Below are 17,170 nucleotides of genomic sequence, written 5' to 3'. Positions count from 1 at the left end.
TCTATGCCAGTCTCTTTCAAATGCATTCAAAACTTAAATCATTATTTATCATACACACCGAGTGTATAAAACATTAGGAAAACCTTCCTAGTACTGAGTTGCACACCTTTTTGCTCTCAGAATTCAATTCGTCAGGGCATGGACTCTACAAGGTGTCAAAAGCATTCCACAGAGATATTGGCCCTTGTTGACTTGAATGCTTCCCACAGTTGTTTCAAGTTGGCTGGGTGTCCTTTGGGTGGTGGACCATTCTTGATACAAGCGGGGAACTGTTGAGTGTGAAAAACCCAGCAGTGTTGCAGTTCTTGACACACTCAAACCGGCCTGGCACCCACTCCATACGCCGTTCAATGGCACTGAAATATATTTTTCTTGCCAATTCACCCTCTGAATGGTACACATACACAATATATGTCTCAAGGCTTGCAACTCCTCCTTTAACCTGTCTCTTCCCCTTTCATCTACACTGATTGAAGTAGATTTAACAGGTGACGTTAATAAGGGATCATAGCTTTCACCTGGATTGACCTGATCAGTCTGTCATGGAAAGAGCAGGTGTTCCTAATGTTTTGTTCACTCAGTGAATGTAAATTGCACCATATTGATATAGCTAATATGGTATATCAGGCCCACTCCAAGGACTATGCAAATAGATTTTAGAGTCTTCAACATTTTGCCTGGCACAGCTTCTCAAAATAGTTATGGTATTTGCAAAAATGACACACGATCATAAACTTGCTTTTAGTATTATTACCTTCATTTCAGTTTAGTGTTTGACTGTACTACACCCCCAGTACAGCAGGCGGCAGTAGGCTCCAATTTTAATTGTAAAACATTTACTGAAGAAGAGATTTGTATTTCGGAAGTACGCTTTCGTCCACCGGAAGTTTAGAGTTAAGATGGCGCTGGACGGAATGGACCATCATGTAAGTGATTTTTTTTTGTCCTTAATTTATTATATGTTCACACTTGTGGGAATGTTGTAGATACGACATTGAATAGAGACACTTAATGTGTTCTGTGAAGTTGGTACTTGTCAGAAGTTAATGTAACCGTTTTGAAGAGACCAAAACAGTTGTCAAAATAGAGAACCCTGACGGTTTGCTGTCTCATTGTAAACTAGCTAGCTAACGTTAGTTATGCACTTTTAGCAAGCTAGAAAGCTAGCTAACGTTAGCTACTCTAATTGATCGTTTGCTTCAGTAACATTCCTTATATTTGTGGCTGTAAATAACTCAGCATAAGTTAAGTATAATTAACAAAAGTATTGCTAACTAGCTATTACGCCTAACGTGTTAGCTTCTTTAGTAAATATACTTTTAAATACTTTACGTTTTGTAGCTAGCTGACGTTAGCTGCGTGTATTAACCATGTCAGTTAACTGTAGTAAATATTTTGCTGGCTATTTCCAAGAGGAGTATTTGGAAAATGTTAGGTTAGTTTCGGGTTTTGCTATATAATTAGGCCTGTACAGCTAGCTACAACGTTAGCCACCATGATGTTAGCTGATTAGCCAGCAAGCTAACGTTAGCTAGCTACGTTGTTTACTTGACAACAAAGATCTCACTGTTAATGCATGTCTGTTTTGCAGATGGAGATGGAGGACAGTAAAGGTGGTTCTGGTCTCCGGCAATACTACCTGTCTAAAATAGAAGAGTTACAGGTAAGCAAACAACGATTTTCATTAAATTGACTGTTAGCTACACGTTGTCTATTGACACCATTGTGACACTGTTAATATCCTTTGTCAAGATAAGAAGTATCTGGTATTTCTGCTTCCAGTTGACAGTGAATGACAAAAGTCAGAATCTCAGACGTCTACAGGCTCAGAGGAATGAACTCAATGCAAAAGGTAGGAATGATTGTTAACTATCCAGCACTTTTTAACTGAAAAAAAGAACAGCTGAACTTCTTCTTCAGTGTGACTACCTAGTACTTAATTGTAGCAGTAATTGTGTGGCTTATAAAATAGAAATGTTCTCGGCTAAGTAAATTGATTGTACTCAAACAAAACATGCACTTTATGAATTGGCAGTCAATGTTCAAATCTATTTGCTTTGTCCCTAGTGCGTCTCCTTCGTGAGGAGCTGCAGTTGCTACAGGAGCAAGGTTCATATGTTGGAGAGGTGGTGAGGGCCATGGACAAAAAGAAAGTGCTGGTCAAGGTGTGTAGAGTAGCCTTGTTTTGCTGAAATCTAGACATAACAAATTTTACGGTGGTACGCTGTAGCTGCATCTAGATGACACTGACAGTCTACTGTACCTACTTAATTGTCTCCAGGTCCATCCAGAGGGGAAATTTGTGGTGGATGTGGATAAGAACATTGACATCAATGATGTAAGTATGGACACGTTGTTGATATTTGACCCCAATGTGATGAGAACTTAATGTTATATGCATAAAGGTACATGTACATCTGTGTACGTACAGATTAGTAACACACAACCAATAATTGAACTATAATATTTGTTTTTGTCAAATTGGTTTGACTGTTAAGGGAACAAAATTCAGTTGAAAAACAAATGACCCCATCCAAATCAGGTGGCTGGACAGAAAGAAAAGACATGGAAACACAACTGAAATTAAGAATAAATGCAACAAACTTCCTCATTATTCAGGACTGTATCACACTGATTTACCCCGCTGACCATTCCTACCAGGTGACTCCAAATTGCCGTGTGGCGCTGCGCAACGACAGCTACACCCTACACAAGATCTTGCCCAACAAGGTGGACCCGCTGGTCTCGCTCATGATGGTGGAGAAGGTACCTGACTCCACCTACGAGATGATTGGTGGTCTGGACAAGCAGATCAAGGAGATCAAGGAAGTGATCGAGCTGCCAGTCAAGCACCCAGAGCTCTTCGAGGCTCTCGGCATTGCACAGCCCAAGGTGGGTGGCCCAAAAGGGATAAGCCCTTTATTGGGTTATTGGTTAATTCACAGGTCATATCAACTGTATATGTTACCCAGTACGCACTGAGCTTTGAAGGTAAACTCAATTGCTTTTTGCATTTGAGTTGACCTTGTACGGTCTTAAAGGACAGACGCAACACTCCCAAAATCAAATGTTTTTCAGACTTTTTCATATCGTGTTGGGGTTGTCCTATGGTCTTATTCTGTCAATGCCCCACAGCATTTATCACATACTAACCTCAGCAGTCTTGATTCCCAGAAGGAACAGAAAAAAGTGACACCAGCTAATTCTAGCACAATTATACTAAAATATGTATGTTTGAGATGCACTCTGTCATGTTTTGGGATGTATAGCCTCCCTTGTGTTTCTCACCACCAGGGCGTGCTGCTGTACGGACCCCCAGGCACAGGGAAGACCCTGCTGGCCAGAGCCGTGGCCCACCACACCGACTGCACCTTTATCAGGGTTTCTGGCTCGGAGCTGGTGCAGAAGTTTATTGGGGAGGGTGAGTCCTCAACGATCAGTCAGCCATTTTGGTAACCGTTCGACGGGGTTCCCAAGTGTCTAGTAATTCCTTATGTCAGGGAGATTTTGCTGCTTCTGTTCTCCAAATAGCTGCTGTTTAGCCAGCTCCAGCACGTTTAAGCCCATTTCAGTCCATTTTCATGGAGCACTGAGTGATAGTAGGGTAAATGTTTCTCACCATGCAATTGGTGAAATGGAAGCTGTTATTTGTTTTTCACTTACATCACACTGCTGGCTATAACGCTGCTTTGTCTTCCCCATCCCAGGTGCCCGCATGGTGCGCGAGCTGTTCGTCATGGCCCGTGAGCATGCGCCCTCTATCATCTTCATGGACGAGATTGACTCGATCGGCTCCTCACGTCTGGAGGGGGGCAGCGGGGGCGACAGCGAGGTGCAGAGGACCATGCTGGAGCTGCTGAACCAGCTGGATGGCTTCGAGGCCACCAAGAACATCAAAGTGGGTGACACGTACATACACGCAGATACATCACTGTTGTCTAATGCTTTATAATGTGGCCTAATCTACAATAACACTATCACTCTATACAACACCACACCCTCTCTGCACCTTTACTTAATGTGTATGCTATTCCTCTGCTCTAACACTTGACACTGCTTCTTTCCGCTGATTGATTTCTGTCACTCTCCTGTTGGTACTGTCTGACAACACTTTCTTTCTAATCACATTGCTACTCTATTGTCCTCTACTCACTGTCCTCCCACCCACTAACCCTCTGCAACCTATCAATCTGTATTTGCATGTTTTCTGTGATGCTATAAACAGACAGAACCAGTATTTTTTTTAAATGACGATGATTATATAGAAATTTGCAATAAATGCAGATAAAGAATATATTTAATCTCTAAATAAGAAAGAAAATAGTAAGAGTAGTATACAGGGATGCAAACTCGTACTTTTTCGGTTATATTCGCCGTGTTGATTTCAGAATAGGGGTATGGCCATACCCCTATCAGCCAATGAGCTATTTATTTATTTTTTATTTTATTTTACCTTTATTTAACCAGGTAGGCAAGTTGAGAACAAGTTCTCATTTACAATTGCGACCTGGCCAAGATAAAGCAAAGCAGTTCGACAGATAAAACGACACAGAGTTACACATGGAGTAAAAACAAACATACAGTCAATAATGCAGTATAAACAAGTCTATACAATGTGAGCAAATGAGGTGAGAAGGGAGGTAAAGGCAAAAAAGGCCAAGATGGCAAAGTAAATACAATATAGCAAGTAAAATACTGGAATGGTAGTTTTGCAATGGAAGAATGTGCAAAGTAGAAAAAAAAATAAAAAATAAAAAAAATAATGGGGTGCAAAGGAGCAAAATAAATAAATAAATTAAAATTAAATACAGTTGGGAAAGAGGTAGTTGTTTGGGCTAAATTATAGGTGGGCTATGTACAGGTGCAGTAATCTGTGAGCTGCTCTGACAGTTGGTGCTTAAAGCTAGTGAGGGAGATAAGTGTTTCCAGTTTCAGAGATTTTTGTAGTTCGTTCCAGTCATTGGCAGCAGAGAACTGGAAGGAGAGGCGGCCAAAGAAAGAATTGGTTTTGGGGGTGACTAGAGAGATATACCTGCTGGAGCGTGTGCTACAGGTGGGAGATGCTATGGTGACCAGCGAGCTGAGATAAGGGGGGACTTTACCTAGCAGGGTCTTGTAGATGACATGGAGCCAGTGGGTTTGGCGACGAGTATGAAGTGAGGGCCAGCCAACGAGAGCGTACAGGTCGCAATGGTGGGTAGTATAAGGGGCTTTGGTGATAAAACGGATTGCACTGTGATAGACTGCATCCAATTTGTTGAGTAGGGTATTGGAGGCTATTTTGTAAATGACATCGCCAAAGTCGAGGATTGGTGGGATGGTCAGTTTTACAAGGGTATGTTTGGCAGCATGAGTGAAGGATGCTTTGTTGCGAAATAGGAAGCCAATTCTAGATTTAACTTTGGATTGGAGATGTTTGATATGGGTCTGGAAGGAGAGTTTACAATCTAACCAGACACCTAAGTATTTGTAGTTGTCCACGTATTCTAAGTCAGAGCCGTCCAGAGTAGTGATGTTGGACAGGCGGGTAGGTGCAGGCAGCGATCGGTTGAAGAGCATGCATTTAGTTTTACTTGCATTCAAGAGCAATTGGAGGCCACGGAAGGAGAGTTGTATGGCATTGAAGCTTGCCTGGAGGGTTGTTAACACAGTGTCCAGAGAAGGGCCGGAAGTATACAGAATGGTGTCGTCTGCGTAGAGGTGGATCAGGGACTCACCAGCAGCAAGAGCGACCTCATTGATGTATACAGAGAAGAGAGTCGGTCCAAGAATTGAACCCTGTGGCACCCCCATAGAGACTGCCAGAGGTCCGGACAGCAGACCCTCCGATTTGACACACTGAACTCTATCAGAGAAGTAGTTGGTGAACCAGGCGAGGCAATCATTTGAGAAACCAAGGCTGTCGAGTCTGCCGATGAGGAAATGGTGATTGACAGAGTCGAAAGCCTTGGCCAGATCAATGAATACGGCTGCACAGTAATGTTTCTTATCGATGGCGGTTAAGATATCGTTTAGGACCTTGAGCGTGGCTGAGGTGCACCCATGACCAGCTCTGAAACCAGATTGCATAGCAGAGAAGGTATGGTGAGATTCGAAATGGTCGGTAATCTGTTTGTTGACTTGGCTTTCGAAGACCTTAGAAAGGCACGGTAGGATAGCTATAGGTCTGTAGCAGTTTGGGTCAAGAGTGTCCCCCCCTTTGAAGAGGGGGATGACCGCAGCTGCTTTCCAATCTTTGGGAATCTCAGACGACACGAAAGAGAGGTTGAACAGGCTAGTAATAGGGGTGGCAACAATTTCGGCAGATAATTTTAGAAAGAAAGGGTCCAGATTGTCTAGCCCGGCTGATTTGTAGGGGTCCAGATTTTGCAGCTCTTTCAGAACATCAGCTGAATGGATTTGGGAGAAGGAGAAATGGGGAAGGCTTGGGCGAGTTGCTGTTGGGGGTGCAGTGCTGTTGTCCGGGGTAGGAGTAGCCAGGTGGAAAGCATGGCCAGCCGTAGAAAAATGCTTATTGAAATTCTCAATTATGGTGGATTTATCAGCTAGCCAGGGCATCGGTAGCAAGCTAGCATAGGATGGAGGTCTGTTGTTAGCTACCTCTTGCGTTCCGTCAGTAGATTAGTGGGGTTCCGTGTGGTAGATGGGATTAATCCAAATCACACAACAACAACAAAAATAAAAACAATAGATATAGTTATAGAGGCCCAAGAAGAAAACATAATAATAATAAAAAAAATATATATATAAAAAAAATTGTCCGATTGTCTATTCAGATAGCAGCCGGTAAGACAGCTAACGGTTAGCAGGCCGCAGATGGGCGTTCAGGTAACGTCGCGACGGAGGAGCCAGCCGAATAACTCCTTCGGGTAGATAACGTCGGCAGTCCAGTTGTGAAGGCCCGGTGGGGCTCCGCGAAAGCAGTAAAACGGGTCCGGATAGGTGACTGCAGCCCAGGTGTGATTGATGGAACTCAGGAGTGATTGACGGAGCTTGCTAGCTCCGGAATAATTGATGTTTGCTCCGGAATCGACGAAGGCCGGTAGTCACACGGATAGCAGCTAGCTAGCTGTGAGATCCGGGTATGAATGTCCAGAGAGCAGTCGAAATCCAGGGACATGGAGAGAAAAATTGGTCCGGTATGTTCCGTTCCGAGCCGCGCTGCGCCGTACAGAACTGGCGATAGATTTTCGGGCTAAAGGATAGCTGAATACTAACGATTTGCCAGTAAAGGAGCTAACTAGCTTCTGAACTAGCTTCTGGATTAGCTTCTGGCTAGTTTCAGGCTAGCTTCTTGGAGTTTCTGGCTAGCTTCTTGGAGGATTACAGATCTGAGGTAAATAATACTTTATAAATATACATTGGTGAGGCGGGTTGCAGGAGAGTGTTTTGAAGATGAGTTGATGGAGAATAAAAATAAAATGTATGTGAAAAAGTTGTAAATATATATATATACAGGACACGACAAGACGAGGACAAAAGACGTCTGAACTGCTATGCCACCTTGGTCTAAACAACGAAGTTGCTATATAAGAGGGGCACAAAAAATCTTCTCCCTGTGTGATCACTAACGTTACCTTCTCTGGCGGCTGTGTCATCACACACTCCACGTTACAGTCTTTGTTCCTGACATGGCAATTTGAGATAAGCAACCTGTGTTCGAAGTAACGCTTTGGTTATAGTTGATCAGAAGCACATTATAGTTGCATCTATGTTTTAGTAGCGCAAATTATTACACACCCCGTTATTAACATTAGCTAAGTTGGCAAGCTAACATTACCGCCCGCAGATGAATAATGGTGTATGTTTCTCATATCAAATTTGCGTCCTACAAATAGAATATCAGTTCAGAGCGTGATGTCACATACTGTATGTTGTGGACATGTTATCGTCACGGTCAATATACTCTGGGGAAGGGGAGAGAACACGTAACGTGACCTTTCAAAAGAGACTGGTCAGGGATGTCTGGTCACACCATCACTTGTCCTGTTGAGCAATTTATTTTCGTTTTGTGTTTTTCCTGTTCAAATGAATACAACTTGAATAACCGAAACGCACAGGCAGTCAGAGATGCTGCGTGTTTCTTCATTGTCAGCCTGACTAAGACCTTCGGATAGTGCTGAGCGACTAACTGAAATGTTGGTTATTTTTACACATCTAATTGACCGATGTCAGTTCAATTATTTGAATTCCAGAAAAATCTGTGAGCTCAATGCGCAGTTCTTTCTAGGAATACATTCGAACAGGCCCGAACTGTGCGACGTAAACTGAACAAAAATATACTGAGGGACAGTTAGCGTAAGGAAATCAGTCAATTTAAATAAATAAATGAGGCCCTAATCTATGGATTTACAGATATGCATCTGGTCACAGATACCTGAAGGTAGAGGCGTTGATCAGAAAACCAGTCAGTATCTGGTGTGACCATTTGCCTCATGCAGCGTGACACATCTCCTTCACATGAAGTTGATTGTGGAATGTTGTCCCACTCCTCTTCAATGGCTGTGTTCGAAGTTGCTGTATATTGGTGTGAACTGGACCACGCTGTTGTATATGTCGATCCAGAGCATCCCAAACAGGCTCAATGGGTAACATGTCTGCTGAGTATGCAGGCCATGGAAGAACTGGGACATTTTAAGCTTCCAGGAATTGTGTACAGCCATAGGGCCATGCATTATCACACTGAAACGTGAGGTGATGGCGGCAATTGACAATTGGCCTCAGGATCTTGTCATGGTAACTGTGCATCCCGCAGGTGAAGAAGCTGGATGTGGAGGTCCTGGCTTGTTTGCGTGTGGTTGTGATTCTATTTTAAAAAAAACATTAGTGGTGGCTTATGGTAGAGAAATGAACATACAATTCTCTGGCAACAGCTTTGGTGGACATTGCTGCAGTCAGCATGCCAATTGTTGTGCATTTGGTTTGCTAATTTTGTAGCTGTTCGCTATCTAGCTACGTGGTTAGCTCTTCCAAAATCAAGCATTTGTTTGTTAACAGCAGAGAATCCCCTCCTGGATCAAGAGCCCTGCTGGCTAATATTAGTTTTGTGTGTGCAGCAAACTGTGAAGACTTTTTTTTTTACTCTACTTTTATACTTGTAAAAAAATAAAAGTGGAGTAAAGAAGCTGTACAAAATGTTTGCAATGCGCTTGTTAGAATTGACTTATTCTGGTTTAGGTATTATTCAAGTTATGTTTTTGTGGGCTTTGAGTATTAGTACTTTTTTAAATAATAAACTTGTGCACTAGGTAATAAAAGCAGATCGCGTTCATCATTTCTCCCGCTAGATGATTTTTCATTATGAAGCTTACCGGTACTATATATTTTCTTAAGAGGTTTGAGCCAGCCATGTGTGTTTGTTTACAAAGAAGCACAAAAAGCAAAATAGGAGCTTCGTGAGGTGAGTTCGCTCGGCAGTGCAACTTAAGTGAGGTGATCAAGGTGATGCACTGTTTGCCAGCAATATATCTTAGAACTATTAATTTAACCATCTAAGATGTGCCAAATCAATTCTCTCCAGCTTGGTTTAGCTAATATTAGCTAAGTGGCTTGCAAGATCAAGCATCTTCGTAACAGCAGCAGAGACAATCCCCTCCTGAATTAAGTGTGTGCTGCAAACTGCGTTTTGAGATACTTGCATAACTTTATGAGCTGGGTTGTCTGTCATAGTAGTAAATGTTTGCAATCGCTCATTAGCGTTTACCTGGCATCTTCTATGAGAATTCCTTAGTACGCTATATATACACAGAAGTATGTGGCCATACCTTCAAATTAGTGGATTCGGGTATTTCGGCCACACTCGTTGTTGACAGGTGTATAAAATCGAGCACACCGCCATGGAATCTCCGTAGGCAAACATTGGCATTAGAATGGCCTACTGAAGATCCCAGTGACTTTCAATGTGGCACCGTCATAGGATGCCACCTTTCCAACTAGTCAGTTCATAAAATTTCTGCCCTGCTAGACCTGCAACGTCAGCACAAGAACTGTTCGTCGTGAGCTTCATGAAATGGGTTTCCATGGCCGAGCAGCCATAAGCCTAAGATCATCATGCGCAATGCCAAGCATCGGCTGGAGTGGTGTAAAGCTCGCCGCCATTGGACTCTGGAGCAGTGGAAAAGCATTCTCTGGTGTGATTAATCACATTTTACCATTCTGCATTCCGACGGATAAATATGGGTTTGTCGGATGCCAGGAGAACATTATCTGCCCCAATGCATAGTGCCAACAGTAAATTTGGAGGAAGGACAATGGTCTGGGGCTTTTTCATCACTGGAAATCTTAATGCTACAGCATTTTAGACGATTCTGTGCTTTCAACTTTGTGGCAACAGTTTGTGGAAGGCCCTTACCTGTTTCCCCATCGAACACCTTGGGATGAATTGGACCGCCGACTGCAAGCCAAGCCTAATCTCCCAACATCTAGTGGAAAGACTTCCCAGAAGAGTGGAGGCTGTTAAAGCAGCAACGCTGGACCAACTCTATATTAATGCCCATGATTTTGGAATGAGATATTTGACCAGCAGGTGTCCACATACCTTTGGTCATGTTGTGTACTTGTTAGAGTTTTGTCATTCTGGTAAGTTACCTTTTTTTGTCTTTTAAAAATAGCGCACCTTGTGCACTACCGGTAATACCTGTATATCCTGGGATGGCCCATGCATGGTATGAAGGTATTGAAATCTGGATACCGCCCAACCATACTTTTTAAGAGGTTGGTGCAATAAATAACATGTTCAGCTACTTAAGACGTTGGCTCGAATCTAGGTTGTGCCTTTAGAAATCAAGAAATTTAACAACTAAGGAATAATAATCTTGTTGATTTCCCAAACCCAGGTCTGGTCTGTCGTGTCTGCTTTGCGAAGCGTTCCCGGAAGTATTGTGATGTTGGACTTCTGGGTTTAGAAACTCTTTGGTATAGTTTAAACAAAAGTACTGTTAACGTTTTCAAAATGAATATTTTAATGACTGAAAGCAATTGTCCATGTTGAGCACTGTGTTTTTACCTCTTCTGAGGCTGCTGACACACATCTATCTGGGGCAGATAGACGGGGGAGATCTTGAGCGTGAGACACTGTCAGCCAGCTGGTTGCTGGTAAAGGCAGGGCACCATAGCGCCTCCCACAGGCGTTACTTGATCCTGCGCCTCGGACCCGTCTGCGGTGTCCCTCTCTAGGACGCTGGATGGTGGGGGTGGACCATATGTACAGTACCAGTCAAAAGTATGGACACCCACTCATTCAAGGGTCTATTTGTACTATTTTCTATATTGTAGAACTATGAAATGAAACATGGAATCATGTAGTAACCAAAAAAGTCCAAATGTATTTGAGATTCTTTAAATAGCCAGCCTTTGCCTTGATGACAGCTTTGCACCACAATTCAATGCAAAGGGTGGCTACTTAGAATAATCTAAAATATATTTAGATTCAACACTTCTTTTTTTTGTTACAGGATTCAATATGTTTTGATTTCGTCACTGATCTACAATGTAGAAAATAGTAATATAAAGAAAAACCCTAGAATGAGTAGGTGTCCAAACTTTTGACTGGTACTGTATGTACGGAGAGTTGTCCAACACCACACGCTATGACAGTCAAGACCCTTAACTCTAGCAAATTGAAAATAGTCTGAGGGGCTCTCTAACAGTACATGTGACATGACTCTACCTCGGCCATGAGAGGAGTCGTCCAGTTTGGTGAAGAACATGTTTGGAGCTGGCACTGAAGACGCTCCATCTAGAGGAGCGCTCGCCCCTTCCCCCCCCTCACCTTGTCATCTCCCTGATCAAGAGCAGGTGCCCTCGGCCTGGTGACCATGGGCGATGTGGGACGCCTGGTCTCCACGCTGGGCCTCACGGTGGCAGCGGGGCCGAACTTGTTTGTCACTGGTGTATTCTGACCTGGCAGACCAGTGGCGCAACAGTGGGGTTGACTTCACCCTCTCCATGCTGCTGCGTGGCAATAGGCTGGAGGACCCAGTGGTGCTTTTGTTAACAGGAGCAAGGGAAGAGACTCCTGGGAGGAAGTGGAGCAAAGCTCTACCTTCTTTCACACTGTTGCCTGGTCAGCTAGCAATGTTTCCCAAGGGAGAGGCTTGCGCCCTTCACACCTCATGCCTGGAGGAGCTACACTACTGAGGCAGTACTTCTCGTTGGTTCCTGAATAATTTAAATGAAGCCGCTCTTAGATTTTTAGGATAAATATTTAACTAATTTATATAATTTTTCAAATTGAAATTCCATACATTTTGAAGGATACAAATTCAAATGTTACAAATCTATACAGACACCGAAACTTTTTCTACGTTTTGTTACAGCCTTAATCTAACATTGATGAAATGTTTTTATTTAATACATTTACACAATACCCATAATGACAAAGTGAAAACAGGATTTTTAGAAATGTTTCTAATGTATTCAAAATAAAAACAGCTGCCTTATTTACATAAGTATTCAGACCCTTTACTATTAGACTTGAAATTGAGCTCAGGTGCGTACTGTTTCCATTGATCATCCTTGATGTTTCTACTACTTCATTGGAGTCCAACTGTGGTCAATTCAATTGATTGGACATGATTTGGAAAGGCAAACACCGGTCTATAAAAGGTCATGCAGTTGCATGTCAGAGCAAAAACCAAGTCGTGATGTCGAAGGAATTGTCAGTCGAGACACAGACCTGGGAATGGGTAACAAAACATTTCTGTAGAATTTAAGGTCCCCAAGAACACAGTGGCCTCCATTCTTAAATGGAAGAAGTTCGGAACCAACCAGACTCTTTCTAGAGCTTTCCACCCAGCCAAACTGCTTAATTGGGGGACAATTGCCGTGGTCAGGGAGGTGACCAAGAACCTGTTGGTCACTGACAGGGCTCCAGGGTTTCTCTGCGGAGGTGGGAGAACCTCCCAGAAGGACAACCATCTCTGCAGCACTCCATCAGGCCAGACGGGAGTGGCCAGACGGGAGGCGCATGACGGCCTGCTTGGAGTTTACCAAACGACACCTAAAGGACTCCGACCATGAAACAAGAATCTTTGTTCTGTTTAAATCAAGATTGAACTCTTTGCCCTGAATGCCAAGCCTCACGTCTGAATGAAATCTGGCACCATCCCTATGGTGAAGCGTGGTGGTGGCGGCATCATGCCGTGGGGATTTTCTTTTAGTCAGGATCGAGGCAAAGATGAACGGAGATCCTTGATGAAAACCTGCTCCAGAGCGCTCAAGGCCTCTGACTGGTGCGATGGTTCACTCTCCATCAGGATAACAACCCTAAGCACAGAGCCAAGACATCGCAGGAGTGGCTTCGGGACAAGTCTCTGAATGTCCTTGAGTGGCCCGGCCAGAGCCAGGACTTGAACCCGATCGAGCATCTCTGGAGGGCTGAAAATAGCTGTGCAGCGACGCTCCCTATCCAACCTGACAGAGCTTGAGAGGATCTGCAGAGAAGAATGGAAGAAACTCTGCAAATACAGGTGTGCTAATCTTGTAGCCTCATACCCAAGAAGACTCTAGGCTGCCAAAAGTGCTTCAACGAAGTAAACCATGTCTCTAAAACCTTATCAGTGCCTGCCACGTGATTGCCTTTCCTTTACTCAATACATTCCACCTACAGATAACCATTAACTTCTGGTGTAGAAACTAGACTGGTACTCAATATTCCAATAGGATACCTGATAATTAACAATATTTCAAGTTTAGAACTCATCACTCTGGTACAATACTCATCACATCTCATACTTGTCTCTATTTTTCTGCTGCTTTGAATGATGCCCAAGTCCACATTGACTGCTAGCCAGTTACATTGCTAACTATTGTTTTCACTATGCACCTGGATTTCAAAGGTTTCCATTTCTCTAGAAAACTTCTAAACAAAATGCACAAACTTGCACAATTGTAAATGCATGGCTACTCGATTATAGTAATCAGTCATTTTGATTTGAATTAACTAGCCTTTTTTTGTTGTCTAATTCTGTTAGATTTATAGAACACATTTTTGGTCTAGAGTAGCTGGGAATCATTTCTGTGTTCAGTTAATTTCCTAAACCCTTTCTGTCCAATGTTCTTGCAATTTACAACCTACTTTTCTAACACTGCAATATATTTTCTCCCCTTTATGCGAAGTAATGCATTGAACATGTTTTTAAAGGTGATCACATAAGGTTAGCCTAACATATAGAAAAGTGCAAACCAAAGAAGCCTATATGGAAAAGGCTGAATTATGACCAAAAGGACTAATACTGTGTGTTTGTGATTGTGCTTTCTCAGGTCATCATGGCCACCAACCGTATTGACATCCTGGACTCTGCCCTGCTCCGGCCCGGCCGCATCGACAGGAAAATAGAGTTCCCTCCTCCCAATGAAGAGGTCGGTACTGTTTCAACATATTTTCTTTTGCCTCTCGAATATTATGATAAGTCAAATATGAATAATATACAACTAGTAAAAGCCTGCCTTTGGGCTGGGATTCTATCCGATCATGCTTGTCAGCTATGCACCTTTTTTAAAGGAAATGTTTGTGAAACTCGAAGGTAAACGGCGCATATGTCGTGTCAATCAGAAATTACCTTTAAATGGCGTGTGATATAACGCAGATTCTTTGCTCATCGGTAAAAAATCGATAGTTACATATCAGGATATAATTTAAGATATCTTATGGTTTTGAAAATAGTGAAATATTTTTACTCTAGTTGGCTGTACCTGCACCGAAACGCCAGTATTTGTCCTTCATGGTTGTTCTCCATCTTTATTTAAATCAGGAGGCCATTGTTTTCAGCTATTTTACTTCCATTAATTGTTCAAAACTCGTTTCTTCATAGCTCTTGTACCTCTGCAGTAGACATATTGTGAGCAATATGTTTGGTACATTGAATCGCAAAATCCGTATCTAATCACAATACATAACATATATCTTATAGTGAGATCCCTTGCATTTTCCGGCCCCATTAGTTTCATCAGAAATACAAAGTGCTGTATTCTGGCACCATTTTCTATTTATTATTTTTAAATATTTTTAAATAAAAGATTTATACCATTGAGTCTAGTCCAGCATCCTCACTCTCTCCTCACGCTCTGAAATGTGTGTTTGCGTTGACACTCGTTCCGTTTCATGTGAGCAGCTTGCTGCTATAGTGTCGTAATTCTGGCGTTGTCCAATTTTATTTCTGCTCCTCAGGCTCGTTTGGACATCCTGAAGATCCACTCAAGGAAGATGAACCTGACGCGTGGTATTAACCTAAGGAAGATTGCAGAGCTGATGCCAGGAGCCTCCGGGGCTGAGGTTAAGGTGAGAGACACGGTTTGGCATGTGCCAACCATATGAAGGCTACCACAGGTCTGAGACACTTTGGAATGGGGTTCAGAGTATGAGGGCCAGTAGGGAAGTATTTTAGCCTCTACCCCTTAGAGCTGTGGTTCTCACTTTTTAGCCTGCTACCCCCCCAAAAGGGAGTGATTCGAAGCTCGAGACCCTTCGCGCAATCCCTGCGCCAATGAAGCCTGTCATTACATGCCTAAACGGTGCCGCATTTACAGAAATAAACTGCATTTTACACCTGCATTTTGCGCTCAAGGCCATTCATGTTACAGTGCATGAATGGCTTTGAAAGTATTCAGACCCTTTGACTTTTTCCACTTTTTGTTTAAGTTCCAGCCTTATTCTAAAATGGATGAAAGTAAATTTTCCTCATCAATCTACACACAATACCTCATAAAAACAAAGCGAACATTTAAAAAAAAATAAGTTTGCACATTTATTGAAAATAGATACCATAATTACATAAGTATTCAGCCCCTTTGCTATAATATTCTAAATTGAGCTCAGGTGTATCCTGTTTACATTGATCATCCTTGATGTTTCTACAACTTGATTGGAGTCCACTTGATTTGGAAAGGCACACACCTGTCTGTAAGGTGTGCAGTGCAGGTGTACAGTGCAGGCCAGAGCAAAAACCAAGCCATGAGGTCGAAGGAATTGACCGTAGCGCTCCGAGACTGGATTGTGTCGAGGAACAGATCTGGGGGAGAGTACCAAAACATTTCTGCAGCTTTAAAGGTCCCCAAGAACACAATGGCCTCCGTCATTCTTAAATGGAAGAAGTTTGGAACCAAAATTCAAAAGACACTCGCACATCCGAACAAACTTTTTGCAGTAGTTCTAAAACATGTGATTGTGCAGAGCACCACATCAATTTACAGAAATACTCATAATAAACATTGAAGATACGACTATTATACATGGAACTTTAGATAAACTTCTCCTTAATGCAACCGCTGTGTCAGATTTCAGAACTTTATGGAGAAAGCAAACCATGCAATAATCTGAGAACAGCCTTTAGACAACAAAGCAGCCAAAAAGATACCCGTCATATTGGGTAGTCAACATTACTCAGAAATAGCGGTTGCATGGCTGTCTACCAAAGATCAACAATCAACTTCACAGAGCTTAGCAAATATATAAAATCAATATATTTTTAAAATGTGTGTATATATATATACACATTTTAAAAATATATTGATTTTATATATTTGCTAAGCTCTGATTGTTGATCTTTGGTAGACAGCCATTTAAGTCTTGCAATCAGTGGCGACACGTCATTCAGGGCAGAACAAAAAAAGGCTTGCCGGTTAATGTTATTTTAGCATTAATGTGTAAATAATATATATAATTGAGTTAATAAAGTCACATGTGGTCTCTTGTTTTATTGAGTAAGGGTGTTTCAAAATGCAGGTGTTTCAGCATAGCTCTGTGCTTTCTGGGGTGGTGGGGCAAGCCAGCAGAAAATACAGAGCGTTGCGCCGTGATTGGCTCAGTGTTCTTTCACTCATGGGGACTTTGCACCACTGCCAAGTGTAAGAGAAACATTTTATCCCTTCAGGTGCTGCCATAGAAGTGCCTATCCAAGAAGGCTATATATATATCTATATATATCTATCTATCACACACACACACACAGTGGGGAGAACAAGTATTTGATACACTGACGATTTTGCAGGTTTTCCTACTTTCAAAGCATGTAGAAGTCTGTCATTTTTATCATAGGTACACTTCAACTGTGAGACGGAATCTAAAACAAAAATCCATTTTACATTTTGTGTATATTTTGTAGTGGACACGTCCCACAGGGTTTTACATTTACAAGGTATGACTGTAGAATATTATAATAGAACACCCACT

The 17,170-nt window shown here is 42.3% G+C and overlaps 1 protein-coding gene across 2 annotated transcripts in view; it reads left to right on the top strand.

Annotated features, from left to right (window-relative positions):
- The first annotated feature begins 578 nt into the window (after positions 1-578).
- LOC109865568 (26S proteasome regulatory subunit 8) overlaps positions 579-17,170 on the top strand; it is a 28,748-nt gene continuing 12,156 nt past the window's right edge. Inside the window, exons 1-10 of one of the 2 annotated variants that reach the window (XM_020453849.2) lie at positions 579-926; positions 1,592-1,663; positions 1,783-1,852; positions 2,068-2,165; positions 2,282-2,338; positions 2,662-2,892; positions 3,295-3,421; positions 3,708-3,898; positions 14,263-14,361; positions 15,170-15,280. In XM_020453849.2, the coding sequence (XP_020309438.1) occupies positions 900-926; positions 1,592-1,663; positions 1,783-1,852; positions 2,068-2,165; positions 2,282-2,338; positions 2,662-2,892; positions 3,295-3,421; positions 3,708-3,898; positions 14,263-14,361; positions 15,170-15,280 (1,083 nt within the window). In that variant the 5' untranslated portion in view covers positions 579-899. Of the gene's footprint in view, positions 927-998; positions 1,246-1,591; positions 1,664-1,782; positions 1,853-2,067; positions 2,166-2,281; positions 2,339-2,661; positions 2,893-3,294; positions 3,422-3,707; positions 3,899-14,262; positions 14,362-15,169; positions 15,281-17,170 lie in introns of those variants that run through there. The other variant, XM_031799314.1, reaches the window with a different exon arrangement.

This window comes from Oncorhynchus kisutch, linkage group LG20, assembly GCF_002021735.2.
Source record: "Oncorhynchus kisutch isolate 150728-3 linkage group LG20, Okis_V2, whole genome shotgun sequence".
Lineage (NCBI taxonomy): Eukaryota > Metazoa > Chordata > Actinopteri > Salmoniformes > Salmonidae > Oncorhynchus > Oncorhynchus kisutch.
This window is presented reverse-complemented; position numbering and strand designations above follow the sequence as displayed.